Raw genomic sequence first — 17,788 nt, 5'->3', positions numbered from 1 at the left:
ATGGACGTCACCGAGGACCGATTCTACGGCTCCCAGACGCCGGACCGGTCCGAGACCAACAGCCCGCGATCGCAGATGAGCAGCCCGAACTCCACCTCCTCCATCAACGTCACCGACCAGTCGATATCTATGACGCAGCATCAGCAGAACCTAGAGACTTTGAACAGAATGGGGATGTTCTTTCACGCGCAGCAGATGCATCTGAACCAAAGTTTCGACGTCGTAAAGACTAGGTTAGGACTGACCCAAGTGCCCAGCATGAACCCGGGTCCGCGGCATACGATAGACGCGATCCTGGGGCTGAACGGCAGTAGGCAGGGGGGGAGAGTGAGCAGTGAGTTCGAGCAGAGGAGAGAAGAGCGCGAGTGCGACGCCGTGCCCGCGTCGCCCGGCGCCGGCGAGAGTGCCGGTGAGTGACGACACTTGTGTTCTTATGCAATTTAACGGACAGTATTAAAACTAACTAAAAATAAAAAGCTCTTTACGAATGGAGCCATCGGAAGCAGGCGCATAAATATAGAGAAATGTTGATAAAACATTTTAGCTTTTTCTAATATTTAGATACAAGCATCTAAATCAATGCACTAAAAGAGATAACTAGAATATTGTGCCCGGGCCCTTCTAAAACTTTTGCACTTTGTTTGGCTACTTGTAATAAATGTAGTGAAGTAAATAAAGCTCTCAATTGAAGCCAAGACTCCACTACTATTGGAGACTGACGAAATGAAACGTGAAAGTCAAATGTCGTGCATATGCAAATCTAGATTTTCAGCATGAAAAGAGAAATGAATTAACTAATAGGTATTTTTACAAAATACAGCTCAAATCGATCCATCTAAAAATTTGAGATTTGGCAAGTTGACCTTCTAACGTGGTCTACGTTGTCCCAATAAAAAAATTTTCAAATATTCCACCCAGCAGAACTTGAGCCGATCAGTTAGTAGGTAGGTACTTAAGTATCAAGTATTCGTTTATCAACGTTGTATTTTAATTGCTAATATCAAAACAACTAGTATTATGTGTCAGTTTGGCCTCTAGTCTATTTGTATTATTGTAGACAGATATCTCTGACTACAGAGATATACTTCTTGGTAGGAACGGCATTCCGAACCAGTGGTAGATTATTATGACGACTCAAAAGTACCTACTTGTAAAAGTTTAATTGAATAAAAATATTTCAAATTGAATTTTGAAAAATATTTTGAATTTTTTTTTGTGAGAAAAAACGCAGTGAAAACTATTATTTACCAACTGTATCCATTTAGATTAATATTTTAGCGAAAAAACGTGGCTGTTGCCTAATTCATCAATTACCTGTACCTACTCATTTAAAACTTATTATTGAGGAGGTATTATTTATTAATTAGTTTTAATTTATTAATTTTCCAAATATGTAAAATAATAATTTTTAAATTTCGGGCAAATCTTTTGTGTAGGGCCGTTTTAGAGCCGTGCCGTCGCATTTATTTTGTCCCGTGTCGCCTGTGATACGGTTAAGTTTCGTCTCAATGTTTCTTCCGTCGGAAGTCGGGACATACAAATATTTTATTTTATTTATTTTATTGTAATCTACAGCGTTCAACAAAATTATTATACCTAATAATATTGACCTAAGTTTAACATAAGGCCACAAGAGATTACTTAAAATAAAATGACAAATATTTTAACAGAATATACAATACAATATAAAGAAATATAATATTATACAAAGAAATATGTATACAACAATTAAAACAGTGAGTGTGTGAGTGTGTGTGTGGTGAATGTATGTGTGCATGAGTGTTAGGACCGACAAAAGTTTTAAATTTGGAGATATCTTTTAAATGTATATCGAATAATCTAAGATAAAGTCAACGTATATTTGTCTGGTTGTCTATGTGTGTGTGCACGCTAATATCAGAAACGGCTTATTCGATTTAGATACGGGTTTCACTAATATATTGTAGTAAGCTTCACTTAACATTTAGTGTTTATTTCATGTCAATCGGTTCATAAATAAAAAAGTTATGTCAATTTAAAGAATCACGTTGCCCGAAAAGTCACTATTCCACGCGAACGAAGTCGCGGGCACAGCTAGTTCAAAATAAATATAGAAGTGATAAAGAAGCTTGAGCTCGTCGCCGCGCAGGTGACTATTAAAGCATCAGTGCGTGTTATTGTAAAAATACGTAGGTCACAATACTTACCGTTAGAATTTAATTAACGTTGATTGGGATGCTGGAGATTTTTATGTAGTCATATATTTTTAACCAACTTCCAAAAAAGGAGGAGGTTCTCAATTCATCGGAATCTTTATTTTTTTTTATGTATGTTCCCCGATTACTCAAAGACCCCTGGACCGATTTGGAAAAAAAATTTTTTGTTTGAAAGGGTATACCTACTGTGCAGGTGGTCCCATATTAATTTGGTGAAGATCTGATGAATATCTTCGGAGATGGAAAACAGAACTCCTCAATGGATAAGAGCAAATTGCTCGCGATCAGTGTAATAGCTTAGTAAACCGTAGGGTTTTAACTGGGCATAGCATATTATAGTACAGTGGGGCCACTAAAAAGTGTGAAATAAAAAAATTTCAAAGCTTCACAATTGGATTTCTAATTTTGTTTTAATATGCTCGCTCGACTTCATACCTAGGTACATTACACGCGTAGCTAAACAAAAATTATTTTGTAATTTTTAGTGTTTGTGGTTTTTGAAGTCGGTTTTATTTTTCTTTTGAAAATTTTTTTGGACTAGATGATGCCCGCGACTCAATAAAGCGGCCTTAAATGTAAGTATGTACCTAATAACTTTCAACTTTGTGAGAGTTGCTTCGTGTTTTCACATGCTACTTACTTTGAGAAAGGTAAGCAGTAAGTACTACATATATGAAAATCACTTTTCAGTTTTCACATGTGACCTTTCACATGCTACCTGAACACCAATCCTTTATCAACGGGAATAGCTTTTAACAATTTTATTCAAATACCGCAGTCCCCGTTGAACTGGAACAGAGAACGGGGACAACGGGATAGATTTTAAATAATTTTATTCAAATACCGTTGTCCCTGTTGAGCGGGACCGAGAACGGGGACACGGCTAGCGGGGACAACGGGACTACACGTGTGAGCGTGGTGGGTCCACTTTGTACACAAGTAATAAGTACAGTAGGCAAATCGTTACCCAATATAAACTCATTAACGTTGGCATATTATTTCACAATCAGAGCAAACCCATCTGTCAATCAATCGTCCGATCGATGCAGCTAATGTGCGATATAACAGTTGCACAACATTAGAAACAATTTACTGTTACATGGCTCTGCGTGAGATACCATCAGTAGTATGAAGGAGCTTGTCGTAATGAGCTAATGACTGCAGCGCTGGGAGTTGACGGACGCGTCCGGCTACTTAGTTGTATAAGTACTTACTCTTATTACCATTAACGCATCATTAAATTTAGGTAATTTTAATGGTTATTTAAAAATTAATAGTTCAAGTATTTGGACTCTATTAGGTATATTTCGAGCGAAAAGAAAAAGAAAGAGAATAATTCGTTACTGCCCATGCCAGTTCAAACTTCATCTCTCGCAGAACTGCAGTCCCGTTGTGACAACGATTGCAATTGAGTCGAAATACCTATCGTCAGATAGAACCATCAAATTAATCGTTATATTTTGTACCCGTTACCTACATTAAAATACCTCGCTAAACCGCGATATAAGCTGAAAATCATAAGTCTATAGCTTATTGTTAAATATAGAGTAGGTTAACGGCAACTACAAGGTTAATCGTAATTTTAAATGAAGATCAATATTAAGTACCGAATAAGTACGAATTATTAGTCTGGCCATCATTAAAAATAAAAAAATGAGATCTTGACTATACCTAATAACTGTGAAATATGTTTAAAAACTAAAACCAGTGATACCAGGGCTCTGCCTGAAAATCAGCGCTGCAGTAGTCAAATACTGCAGCATCTTGCTGAGGCAGAGCCCTTTTAGCTCACAGACACAACATAGTATAATAGTGTTTTCTAGTTTTAAGATTAATTAATATTCAAGTTTAATTGTATTTTTATTTTTATTCTTGTTTTTTTGTTTTTGTGTGTGACCCTGTATATGAGCTAAATAAACCTTTATTTATTTTATTATTTATTTAAAAACTTAGTTTGAGGTGATGGCTATGTTATGTAAAAAACTGTATCAAAATTGTCTTAGTTTTGATGCAAATAATACACACAAACGAAGAAAGTCATCAATTAGCACAGCATGATACATAATACAGTTTATTTGACGTGGTAGGCTAATTAATAACATTTACGCGCGTTGATGTCTATTTCACTACCTAATTATTCTATCTTTGCCAGAGCTTCCTGTAGCAGCACAAGCACAATCGGTGGGACAAAGCTTTGTCGCGGCTTCTGCACCGCTTTGCCGGTGCAAGAGCCGCGAGAAAGTGTTGTCCCAAGTATTTGTTGTGCTTGGGCAGATGTAGGTATGTCAGATACCTACATTTTGCGTAAAATTAAAAGATAATAAAATCACAAATTAATCTTATCATAATTCAATAATAAACTTTTCTCAGTAGCCTGTAGAGTCGTCAACCGATGGTCAACTCTTAGCCTAATAAGTCTCCTCTGTAGGGACTTCCTCGTGCGCGTAAAAAAATAAAATAGGAATTATTCGTTGTTTGTCTGTCTGTTGTGTCTGTCAAGACCGGTCAAGGGAACTAAAACCTACAGGTTACTTCTCGTTGACCTAGAATCATGAAAGGCAGGTTACACTGTCTTAAATGGCCAAGTGGCTTTGCCCGATAGGTAGGTACAGTTTGTCCTACTTTCATGGAACCTATCCATCATACATAACAGGTGAAAGTTGCAAAATGCTGTCCTAATGGTGCGAGCCTCTTCTGGTGCGATGTGATTGTGTTGGGTAAACCAACAGAATAGGAAATCGCATCAGATCCATTTCCCGTTATCGTAATCCTATCTAACACTGATGCTGTAGCTACTCACTTAGGTACCTCGGTGCGCGCAGGTGTTCCGAGTCATCCGTTACAGGTAAATACGTACTTTAGATTACTGATAATGTCTTATTGGACAGATAGGTACGTACTAGGTCCATGTTTATAGAAAATAGAAAATTGATTATCCATTTATGTCAACTTCTAAAACTAATTATTCTGCCTGTTTGTCTATATGTCTGTCTGTCTGCTAGCTTTTCACGGCCCATCCATTAAATCGATTACAATGATATTTGGTACAGGAATACCCGGGGATACTTAGGTTATTTGTACATCAAGTATAAGTAAATATAATAAATTGTTTTTCTAGAGTTCGTGTATAAGAAAGAGTACAGTAGCTAACTGAATATTTCTGTCCAACTCGAGCCACTCAGACAGCTAAGTGGCTGCTTGCTGTTGCATATTTTTTATTCTAGACTTATCTACCTATAGTGGTACATAAAACAGTTGTTTTAATAATATAATTGACAGATCAACTACAAACAATACTACAAATAGTCAATAAGCTTTTACGGTAGGTAGGTCCCGGCCTTATTTATTTATTAATACTACCTGATGCCCGCGAATTTGTCCGCTTTGACTTTCTCTTTGACTTTCCGGGATAAAAAGTAGCCTATGCGCTAATCTCCAAGTTTTAACCAAATCCGTCTATAGTTTTTGCGTGAAGATGTAACAAACATACACACACACACACACATACACACAAACTTTCGCCTTCATAATATTAGTGTGATGTGATAGGTGTGATACAGAGTTATTTGTAACTTAATTTAATTTTTATTTTACAAATAGATTCAAAGTAGGTAATGCATTTTTATTGTATCATCATATAGGTAAAGGCGGGATAGATGCCCCACTTTTAACACGTAGGTGTGTAAGTACTTAATGAACTAGCGTATTGACAAAAAAAACGGAACGGCATTTATTGGTACTTACAAAGTTATGCAACAATAAATAGTTACGTTGGAAATTATCAAGCATTTTTCGAGTTCGCCGTGGAGATGATCACATGCACAAGCGAAACGCATCTAATCTGCAAGATGACCTGCGGGGAATAAGGTGTGTGGTGCCTAAGCTATCTAATAAAACTATTAATTCTTTGTAGCGATTTTAGGAAGTTAGGTTTTTTGAAAATGAGGCAACTATCCCACTGGGGCATCTATCCCGCCTTTACCCTACCTAAACATAAAAATAAATAAATTAGCAGTCAGTGGAGACTAGTAGAAGCGCAAATTAAAACTATGAGTAGGTAAATATACCTAATTGGTTCATTTTGGATTTAAAAATTAACTGTACCTACCTACAGAAACAAAAGTTAAATAAATTTAGTTTTTACATTTATCGTCACTATACTTTATCCAAGCACTATAAACATTTACCATGTCGGTAAATTTTATAGATCCCAAAATCTCCCAAAGAAGTGCCTAAACAAGTTTTCTTTTCAAAATTTAATCGCCCTCTTTTAATACATTAGGTAATAGCAAAACTAATTTTGTAATAATTTAGGTATGACATTCAACTATGAATAATTAAGAACGATTGCACAAATTGCCCAAATATGATATCATGGTACAGGAATACCCGGTAGGTAGGTTAGGTAGGTATATGGTTTGCTTATGTCCATTGTAATTTGGTTAAAAACCAATCATTTTTTTGTTGCTAGGATTAGAAGCAGGCGTTACTTTGTGTAATTTGCTATAATCCGCTAAACCAGACAGATCTGTATGGTGCAACATGCAGCATGCGATATGCACCCCCCGCCCTCCCACTGCTAAACACGCAGGAAAAGCCAGCCACCAAGCAAGTGATATGCACCACCACCACACAGCACTTCACAAACCCCAAAACCACTAACGCACGTTTCGCCTCGATCAGGATTAGGATAAACTTTATTTCGTAAAGTTCCCTCAAAATATCATCATAGTCGGTAACGCAAGTTGGTTAACAATTTTCAAATCTCATTTAGTGTTCAAAGTAAACACGCGATGTGAACATTCATAGCGGCTTGTTGGTCGACAAGTATAATTTCTGTGAAATTAATAATTAGCCTTATCGCCTATTATCGCGCCCCAACATCTACTTCTACATGAGTTGCTCCGAATTTTGTATTAATAAGTAGAATAATTAGTAATCCCTTGAATAAATAAAATAAACGATTAATTGTTATTAAAGAACTTAAATAATGTTTTTTGAGTAATATTAACTAGCGAAGATTTGAGAATAAATTCAGCAATTCCATTGATGTGATTTTCCCTTCATAAAGAACCTACTCGTCATAACACCATAGTAAAAGCCAGCGTACCATGTAAAGTCTCTTCTTATTAGTATAGTTTCAGCTCTGGTTCACTCTACTATACAGAAGTCATCCCATATAACGTTTCGTGACATTTCTCTGAGCAAGAGCGGATTTCCTTGACAATTAATTTATCTATTAAAGTTAGTTTATGTCCATCATCAATTTAGTCAACTGCTGAGGCTCATTTCGTCACATAGATATTGTATTCATCTACACTATGCAATACTAGCGACCCACCCTGGCTTCGCACGGGTAGCTTATTACAATTTTCGTAGGGATCTCTAATTTTTATGAAATAAAATGTAGCCTAAGTCACTCAAGAATAATGTAGTTTTTTACTTTTTACTGTTCCGTACCTAAAAAAGAAAAACGAAACCCTTATAAGATCACTTTGTTGTCTGTCTCACTTGCTCATAGGGCAGGTTGAGATGGCGACCGGGGTATGAGTATAACGAGCGGGATATAACACCTGTAGCGCGGGGGCTGTGCGGGTGTGCGGGTGTGCGGGTGTGCGGGGTGTCCCCACCTTGATTGCCACCTCGACCTGTCGTGTAGGTGCTACAACTAGCCCTATGAATATTAAATATCAAGTAGAGTCCCCAAATATGAAGTGTTTGTTCATGAATGAGGAGGTAGGTAGTTACATCGCGTGCGTCTACTGCGGAGCTTGTTAATTATTACAACGATCCCGAACGAATAGGAATTAATTAGCTCGCTCATATTTCGCGTTTCCCTCCAAAACTAGCATTTAAACAATCAGTGGCCTGCCCTTAGCGTGACTTCGCGGGCATTCGTTCGAGCATATTGAATAATTGGGCAGCAATTTTTCTATAAAACTAACTTCATAACTTTTACTTTGAAATAAATTTATTGTGGGCCAAGTTAGTTTACGACAACTGGTGTTGATTCTGATGTTTTTATCCAATCTAAATTTACAGTATTTGCATGTTTTTAACCCCCGACCCAAAAAGAGGGGTGTTATAAGTACTTATGACTCCTATACGAATGAACAGATTTTTATTTAGTTTTTTTGTTTGAAAGATGGCTTGATCGAGAACTATAATCGAAAAAAATCGGTTTAACGGTATGAAAGTTATCAGCTCTTTTCTAGTTTTCTTATAGAGATTTTTGTGTCGGGGATTTTTTAAATTTTGAGTTATACTTTTTAATATTGCTAAAAAGGACTGAAAATGAATTCGGAGACTACAAAAACGCACACGACTAGCACCTAAAGTCACGAGGTTCAGTTCTAAATTAAAACAAGTTCGGCTGTCCTTTTCATATTATATTGATAAGAAAAAGATGCGAATAATCTAAAATGTAGTAACGCTTAGAATCGGTACCATTTTCTATTTTTTAGCGCTTTTTAAAGTTATATTGACCTGTTATGGCAACTTTAACGTACCTACCTACAGGAAAGTTAAGTGGTATGTTTTGTTGATGTTCAGGTTGTAATTTTACTGATAGATCTTCCGCCATATTGTTATGTTTCATAATTATTGTAGTTGTAACTAGCCAACAATTGGTTGGTTATAACAACAAACCCATAAACCAACACTTCCGCATTTGTAATATTATGGGTAGTGATTATCAAACATTGTCCATCTGCTTATACTTCTCATATATAGAGGCGGAGGCTTTGGATAACAATTATTCCATACAAGCGCTCCATAAGCGCGCAAATAAACGCAATTCCGTACATAAACACCAATCTACTGACTGCGGCGCACGGGGCGGCCGCCGATAATCGAATCGTAATGGCGAATCGATTGTGACCGCAAATCGAGACCCAATAAAGCCTCGATTATTCGCTTTCACTGGACCGCGGCGCCCTGATGCCGCGAGCGCGGCGCCGTGATGTTGCGACGCGGCGCCGTGATGCCGTGACGCGGCGCCGTGATGCCGTGACGCGGCGCCGCGAGCCGCAATCGTTCTCTCCAATTTGTAATTGCTATACAATTCGATTACACGATAATTACAATTTATTTTTACTCAAATAATATTTACTGCAACTAAGTGTAAATGATTACCTTCAATGATCCAGGCGTTCATACTATTTACCTAATATTATAAATGCGAAAGTGTGTCTGTCTATGTGTGTGCTAACTTTTCACGCCCCATTCATTCAACCGATTTTAATGAATTTTGGTAGAGAGATAGCTTGCATCCCTGGGATGGGTATAGGATACTTTTTACCCCACGGAATTCAAAAAACCTAAAAGCCACGCGGATGAAGTTAAGTCAATTTCATCATCTAGGTCAACGGGAAGTACCTATAGATTTTGATGCCCTTGACGAGTCTTGAGAGACAGAAAGACAGACTACAAAGTGATCCTGTAAGGGTTCCTTTTTTCTCTAGAGATAAGGAACCCTAAAAATTAGATAAAATATATGTTATTATTATTATTATTTACATTTAAAATATACAGAGAGTTTTTATTTCAGTCAGCGCCACAAAAACCACAGTTGGTTTTACCGGGCACTGAGTTTATTAATTATAGCTATACAATAAAAATAAAATTATAGAAATGTGTTATGTGACATACGTATCTTAAAGTGAAGACTCAAAACTCAAACCTAAGAAGCTTGGATCACATTTTGTAGAGCGTTTTATCTCTTCTATTTTTGTGCGTGTTTATCTTCTGTCATCACCGAGCATGAATTAAATATACCCTGTCATATGAACGTACAGGTCTAGTTACATTAGGTATATGCATAAAATATTTTTAGCTTGCCGGATTCGTTTGTTCGAAAACGCTAATTAAAATTTTCATTATTTACAAGAAGTGTTTTACAATGCCATTCTGATATTAATCGATAGATAGAGTCATTGCCTTTGTCAGGAATTATTGCTTTATATAACTTTACACTTACATATTTAACTAAACCACCTTTATGAAGCCAGTTAATATTGATAACAATAGAAAACTTAGAAAAACTAACTAGGTATATTAAATATTACAGTGTTTTGCTATTATTGTATCTACCTAACTTAACCACTCTTTTGTCTATTAGCGCAAACGATCCTACTAGATATTTACAAACTGTAATATGTAGATGAAGGTCCATTTAAGTTACCAAGGGGCTGGGCCGAGTATAATCGAATAGTAATGGCGAATCGATTGTGACCGCAAATCTACGAGCAATGGAGGCTTGATTACTCGCTCGTACATACATTTAGATACGCCGTAGCATCCCTAACCCGTAGCTCTGTAGCGCTACGCCACGCTACGACGCGACGTTGCGAGGGGAGAAAGATGGCCGCGCGGTTCACGTCAACTTGTGGAAGCAACATAAAGTGCGGAATTAAAAGTTATAGTTCCTCTAATGAAACTGATAGTGAATTTTTAGCACTGGAAAAAGACACTCATTCTTATAACCTCACCTGGTTTTGGTACTAGTTTTCAAGCCTCGACCCAAAACCACCAACCAGGGGAACCAAAACTAAGATCTATCGTTTATGGTGCATTAAACGGATCTGCCCGCGAAATTAAATTAAATTTGGTTTTTCGCAGTTTGTAAACTAATTCGACAAAGTAGGCTTATGGCACTTTAATAGCGCCAATGGCAGTATAATCCTCACAGGTTTATATAAAAATCTTTACTTGAAAGGGTCCATTTTAAGAAATTAGTCATCGACTAATTTGTGAGTAACTCATGCCAAACTCATTATTTTGACTAATTTCTAAAACTGAACACTACTTTCAAATAAAGATTTTAATGTAATTCTGCGAAGATGATACAGTCATTGGCGGTTTTAGAATACCGTAAGTCTACTTTGTCGTATTAATTTACTAATTGCGAAAACCAAATTAATTTTGAATTTTGACCCGTTTAGTGCGCCTTGAGAAACAATGCCCGCCAAATTTTTTTAGCAACTAACATGTTAATAGAAGCCTACCTAATGCGTGTTCTGAATTCCAACACGCACTTGTACAGTTGAGTAAGTACAGCAGTGTATAGACACAGATAGGTGAGCAGGTAGATAAATGTCTGGCTTGGGAGGCCGCCCGCGCCGCGCGCCGTACTCACGTGGAAGCGGAAACATCATAAATCGCGCGTCGTTACCATTTGTTACTGTTGCCGGAACTTTGATGAAACATGAACGCCTGTTTTGAAGTTCCTACATCGATCTGCTTACATTCTAAACTGTTTTAAGTAGTTAGTAGTTTGCAATATGTACTATCCAATATCTATAGTAAGTTTATGTTTTGAATAACAGCAATGATAGCCCAGTTGTTGAGGTGTCGCGCAGTTACAGCGTTCGGTCCCGGGCACGCATCTCTAACTTTTTGGAGTTATTTAACGGTGAAGGAAAACATCGTGAGGAAACGCACCAACCTGAGAGTTCTCTATCATGTTCTCAAAGGCGTGTGAAGTCTGACAATCCACACTTGGCAGCGTGGCGGACTCTTACCAAACCCTTTTTATTCTGTGGGCACCCGCGCTCAGTAGAAAGTAGACGATGGGGCGATGATAATAATGCATATTTTTTATCGTCAATAGAATATTTATTTTTATCCATTATTTAAAATATTAAAGCGTCTTTAAATAATATTATGGGGAATTTTTGATGAACAGGCCCGTACAAAATGTAACTGATAAGTAATTTACTCTAAATAGAGTACTCTTAATGGAATTTTTATACTTAAATAATAAACATTCCTAGCTATTCAGATCTTCATTAATATTTATTATGTGTGGAATGTAGCTAAATGAATTTACGAATGTTGCTTAGTCGAGTCGTGGGCACCTGATACTCACTTAGTGGTAATTACTGATTAATGAAACGACTAGGTATAGTCACTAGTCCGCCATGCGCGGGCGCCACTCTAAAGCCTTGGGTGAATACAACGCGGCTCCTGGCTGTGATCTGATTATATAGGGAACATGTGGTAAGTATGAAATTTTACACCTCCTCAACACAATAACGCCAACACTAAAATGAATCTGAAAGTCCTTGATTAAACTTAACTGCTGCCAATTTTAATTTTAAAACATTTTTATTTGAGGCGCTTTATAACAAGGCAAATGAGGTTAATTTTACTTCAATGCTCAAGTGTATCGACAATCGAATTCCATCACGTTGATGCGATGTAAAATCTTATGCCATATTTAATCATAACCCAACCATTACCACATATTTACCTTTTTTTGCGGCTTTTAGAACGCTTTGCCGACAAAAGACGCTACAAAGTGTTAACTGAGTATAATTCGACTGAGGTATGACGTACTGTTATGCTGTCGCCGTCGTGCGTCGCTCCGGTCACGCACTTTGTTTGACCAAACCTTTAGATCCACGCATATCGTGCTACGACTCGTAAGCTCGAGGTACCGGTCAGAGCAGCAATAAAACAAAATTGAATAACGAACGCATTTGTAAAATCATTAATGCCGAAGAGCTTTAATATGTAGCAACACGGCAAATCTGACACGTGATTAGGGTCGCTGCACAAAAACACTGCCCACTGCGCCCGCGCCGGCGCGGCTGTTGCCAGATTATCGATAATTACTACAAAAAGGAGAAGATAGATCATATCGCGATAAGTGTAAAACATCTTAATGCTCTGTCCGTAGCGTTTTTATTTGTTTTGTATCATACGCGCAATCTAATCGCCCGGCTCTTTCCCACTCGCGTGGATGATTTGTGAGCGAAAGAGAAACAAAATCTGTTTTGACGTCTGATCGCTCAATCTGAAATGTTTAACTAAAAGTTTTTGTCACTGATTTTACTTAATCTGTGTTACAATTGACAGTCGATTTCAATTTCTTTTTATTGAATTAAACGTTTATTTGATCTTGTTTCGAGTTGGGTAATTCGATCAAGCTGTTAAATTGTATTAATGTTGATCTGATAGATAACACCAGAACGCATTAGCTAATGCTTAGCGCGAATCAGCATTGTAAGCTTTTACCGGTAGCCAAGCGTACAGACCTACTGGTCAACAGGTCATGCTTTGATTTTAGCTAAAAGCCTCACTGACATTATAATTTTATTTATCTATTTATATAATAATAATACTACGTAAAATTCGTAATAAAAGCTTTATTTCAGTATAAATAATAATTCTTACTACTTATTATTTTGCTCTGTGTTTAACTTTTCTTCGCGGACACAGACACAAAGATGTACCTACCTACTCTATATTTCTAAGTCTTGAATTTAACATAAATAAGTACTTACTTATCCATAATGGACTACTCAGGCATTTGTTATTTTATACATGTTGAAAGTTTCTCTGCGCATTTCTACTTGTCTGGCAAAATGTACCTACCTAAGAACTATTGAAACTGTTTGGCTTTCTAATAGCATCATCGATGAAGTTATTGAGACATTATCGTAATTAATAGCACATATTTTTCAAACAATACTAACCATGTTAATCATGACCAATATTCCCCTTTTCCCCTCCCGCCAACCTTTTGGATTTCAGTACGCTCCTTAACAGGTCTTTCTCCGTCACTTACTCCATACAATCGTAGTCCCAATTTCGTTTGAATATTAAGCAACCAAAGTCCATGAAATTTTGCAGACATATTATAGAAACTAATATCTGTGCCTATGGTGTTTTAGATTTTTCCAAAAATATGTTGTTTTAAAATTACAGGGGCTCAAAGATTTGTATGTGATTTTTAAGATCGCGTAACTTTGAAACCGAATATTTTAACGGAAATCTGGAAAACCACAGGCACAGATATTAGTTCCCGGAACGTTTCTACAAAATTCCATTGAGTATGATTGTTTAGTATTCCAATGGGAGACGATCTACGTTTGTATGGAGCGAGTGACGGAGAGACCCTTCTTAATTAGGTAGCCTATTCTATCAGTTAATGATGCTAGTTCCTGCGTATTTAGAGAGCTGCACGCAAGTAAACATTTGCTCGCGGGGAAGCGCCGCACGAAATGCAACCCGCAGTGAAAACGTTTCGTTTGCGGCACACGCGGCAAGCCTTCGGTAAACACCGCCTGCTCGGTCAATAGCTGTCATACTACTCGATATACATTCATTGATGTCATCATCATCGTTATCGACCGAAAGACGTTCCCTGCTGGGCGTAGGTCTCTCGTGCCATCAGTATATACTTGAAAAACCATCAGTTCCGTACCTCAAAAGGAAAAAAGGATCACTTGTTGTCCGTCTATACGTCTGGCGTAGGTTACCTACTTTCCCGTTGGCCTAGAATCATGAAATTTGGCAGGTAGATAGATGTTATAGCATGCGTAAAGGAAAAAATCTAAAAACCGTTTTGAAGATCCATCACAAAAAAAAAATGTACTCACGAAAAAATTAATTTAATAAATCAGATCCAATCCGCAATTGACTTGGAGCGTAACTTGTACGATATGGAAGTAGGTACATCTTGTGCGACTGCGATAGTTCGGAACCATTCGTGCGCGAGTACCACTCACACTTGACCGATTTTTTCTTTGTTTTAGTAGCTAAAATATCAAATAAAGTATCTAGAATGTTTGATTACACACTCTCAATATTAACTTATTTTTTTTGCGTTAGATTTCTTGAACTCATTGTTTGCTCGCTTTATAAAAACTTGTTAAGAAAACATGAAAGACTAGATAATTATAACTGTAACTATAAGCATAAAGTTAGGTACTTTACTTACTGTAGACACGAGAATTTTATTGAAACAGCTAGGTAAGCTGAACTGTAGATAGCTGCACGAGATAAGCACAGGCGGGTATTACAAACAGCTCGCCGTGAAATTTGAATATAATTGCATTATCAGAGACACATTAGCATACGCAAACAGCGCGTGTTTGATTTATTGTCAGCCTTAATTGCACACCCGACTACCGGCAGTTGCTACTGCTGAGTGCTGTATACTGATAGCCGTTACTAAATCACAACTACTAACGTTCAGGCTCTCTTCCTTCCAAAATTTACATCAAAAATCTGGATGACTCCATTTTTTTAAACTTGCAAAAACACACACTCGCATACTCAGAAAATATCTAAGGGCCTACGCAGACGAGAGACTATTACCCGCGGAGGACAAAAGGGCATGTTTACTACGGCGTTTCGCCGAACCATTATAGCCTTCGTGTGCGTTTTGCGATGTTATTGTTGGTGAGTCATTTTTGTCCTCCGCGGACATCGTCTACGTAGGCCGTAAAGTACAAGTCATAGGTAGCATATTTGATGGTGATACCTCTGTGTAGGTCCCTGTCAATGAATCTGATTTGGGTTCCGCAGGCGAGGGCTCGTGCAACAGCAACGACGGCTGCGCCGCGCCGCCCGACGACGCGCCCAGCGACGACGAGGCGCGCGGCGCCGCCGACAAGAAGAAGCACCGCCGCAACCGCACCACCTTCACCACCTACCAGCTGCACGAGCTGGAGCGCGCCTTCGAGAAGAGCCACTACCCCGACGTGTACTCGCGCGAGGAGCTCGCCATGAAGGTCAACCTGCCCGAGGTCCGCGTGCAGGTGAGATGCTTACTTATGCTTTGACGTATTTTTTTTTTGAAGGGAAAACTTCTTTAGTACAGTTGTAAATTTGAAATTCGGTATAGCGAATAAGTGACACCTTAGCGTCAACACATAATAATTATTACATCTCCAAGATTTAGCCTAAGAGAGAATGAGATAGAATGCATTACACAGTGTTTCCTATTATTCATAAGCCTTTCGTGTCATTTGTTGAAATAGTAAGAAAAGTTTGCTATGATTGGCTCACTTCACGGCTTAAAATTAATCAAACTGATAAAATGAAACCAGTTCAAAATGTATACTTCAAATCATCTTCAATATCCATAAAAGTATTTAACAAAACAAATCACAGTTTCTTTGGACAAATTAATAAAAGTGTTTCTTTAGTAGTTGCCTTGTTTGGACCATGATGGTTGTCTTGATTGGACCTATAGGTTGCTATCAATGGACTTAAAGTAATTTGTACTAGTGGAGTAATTAAGGCGACCTATAATGAACTATTAGGTACTATCCAACCTTATCCAACTTCAAGAAGGACCAAATTCTCAATTCGGGTCCTATTTATTTTTGTTTTTAGTAAAAGAGTTCAAAAGATGGTAAATACCATAAAAATTTCTTGTCCCAATTCCTCATTCCTGATGCAGCAAGGATCTTGCACGCCTAAGCCGTGGGAATTCATGAACTGTAGGTAGAGAATTGCTGTTGTAAATATTAAGTACAGACTCCTCAAGTTCTATCAAGTACTCCGAGCTTCAACTCCTCAATCATGATGGATTACTTGCAGGATACTTCACATTAAATATGCAGTGGAGATTCACGAACTGTTTATTGTGAATCGATATTGACAATACCAATTAGTATAAACCATGAATATAATCCACAAACGTACAGGGCACCAGTTTAATCTGCTATGCCTGTAAAAGAGGCACATTGACGCTTTTCTCATATTTGTAAGTATCCAAAATTATTTCTTAATAGAGTTCAAAATAATATAAAGTTAATAGAGCATCAAATCTATCGTATATTACATCTCCAAGCCATTTAACAAACAAAAAACGGTACTAAATAATATCGCCCTTTATTAAGTGAAATGTGAAGTTCGCAAATAGAATTGGCTAGAGGGGTAAGGGTCTGTAATGAGCCCAAGGGGCTTATGTCACTCAATCCCCCATACGCAAGACGAACATATGTCAAGCCGCGCCAATATCGGAGGAGCCCTGCAACTCCCCTCTCGCGATACTGATGAAAAGGCACCGAACGTGATCGGAAAGCTCATGAAAAACTGGACGCTTCGTAATTGCTTCTTTGCAACAAACATAAAAATGCTAAATTTTAAGCGAAAATAGTTTCTGTGCCGTTGGAGTTAGGGGTTGAGTTGTACGCATTCAGCGGTTGGGTCTTTTGTCAAATAATGTGGTTGTAGCTAATCTGGTAGTTAATAAAGGGTTAGGAATGTTTTTGATGGGAAACCGTGTCATTTCGCGAACTTTGAGTGCAGTTGTCGTAACGACCTCGCCTGTTGTTGCTAATCTATTGTTAACGTCTTTACAAGGTCTTTACTTGATGTGTTTGGGAAACGTGACATTTGTTCTATCTATGTTCGTTTAGTTATCATTCAATTTTTTGACTCGAATTTTTTTTCAATAAAAACATTTCTTGTTCCACAACTTAATAATCTGTATCTCTAACTATTCACACCATCGCTTGCGTAGCTTTAGTTTTAAGTTTACGTAATTAATTATCACCACTATAATATCAACTTACAAATCTAACAATTCTGGCTATCAAAAGGTGTACAATAGTACGTACTTTGAATAAATGATTTTGATTTTGATTCATCATCTCCGCGCCACACTGGCGTTGGTGATTCTGTGGATACCAGAAAGAAACAGATTTTGTCCACAAGCCATCGGCTTTGGAAACGTAAAGCACATTTCCTTACGCGTTCTGCTCGTTTGAATGCAATATGTTGCGTTCCATAGCTCTTTAGGAAACCTTGAGCTTGGATTTTTGAGAGGGAGCGGTGAAAATATTGGAGGA

General features: G+C 37.7%; 1 protein-coding gene across 1 annotated transcript in view; it reads left to right on the top strand.

Moving 5' to 3' along the window:
• The window catches only part of LOC123865385 (retina and anterior neural fold homeobox protein 2-like), a 41,967-nt gene continuing 24,179 nt past the window's right edge, over positions 1–17,788 (top strand). Inside the window, exons 1-2 of the mRNA XM_045906386.1 lie at positions 1–409; positions 15,513–15,745. Of these exons, the coding sequence (XP_045762342.1) occupies positions 1–409; positions 15,513–15,745 (642 nt within the window). The remainder of the gene's footprint in view (positions 410–15,512; positions 15,746–17,788) is intronic.

Source organism: Maniola jurtina, chromosome 5, assembly GCF_905333055.1.
Source record: "Maniola jurtina chromosome 5, ilManJurt1.1, whole genome shotgun sequence".
In the NCBI taxonomy this organism is placed as follows: domain Eukaryota; kingdom Metazoa; phylum Arthropoda; class Insecta; order Lepidoptera; family Nymphalidae; genus Maniola; species Maniola jurtina.
Note: the sequence above shows the minus strand (reverse complement) of the source record. Positions and strands in the feature narration are given on the sequence as shown.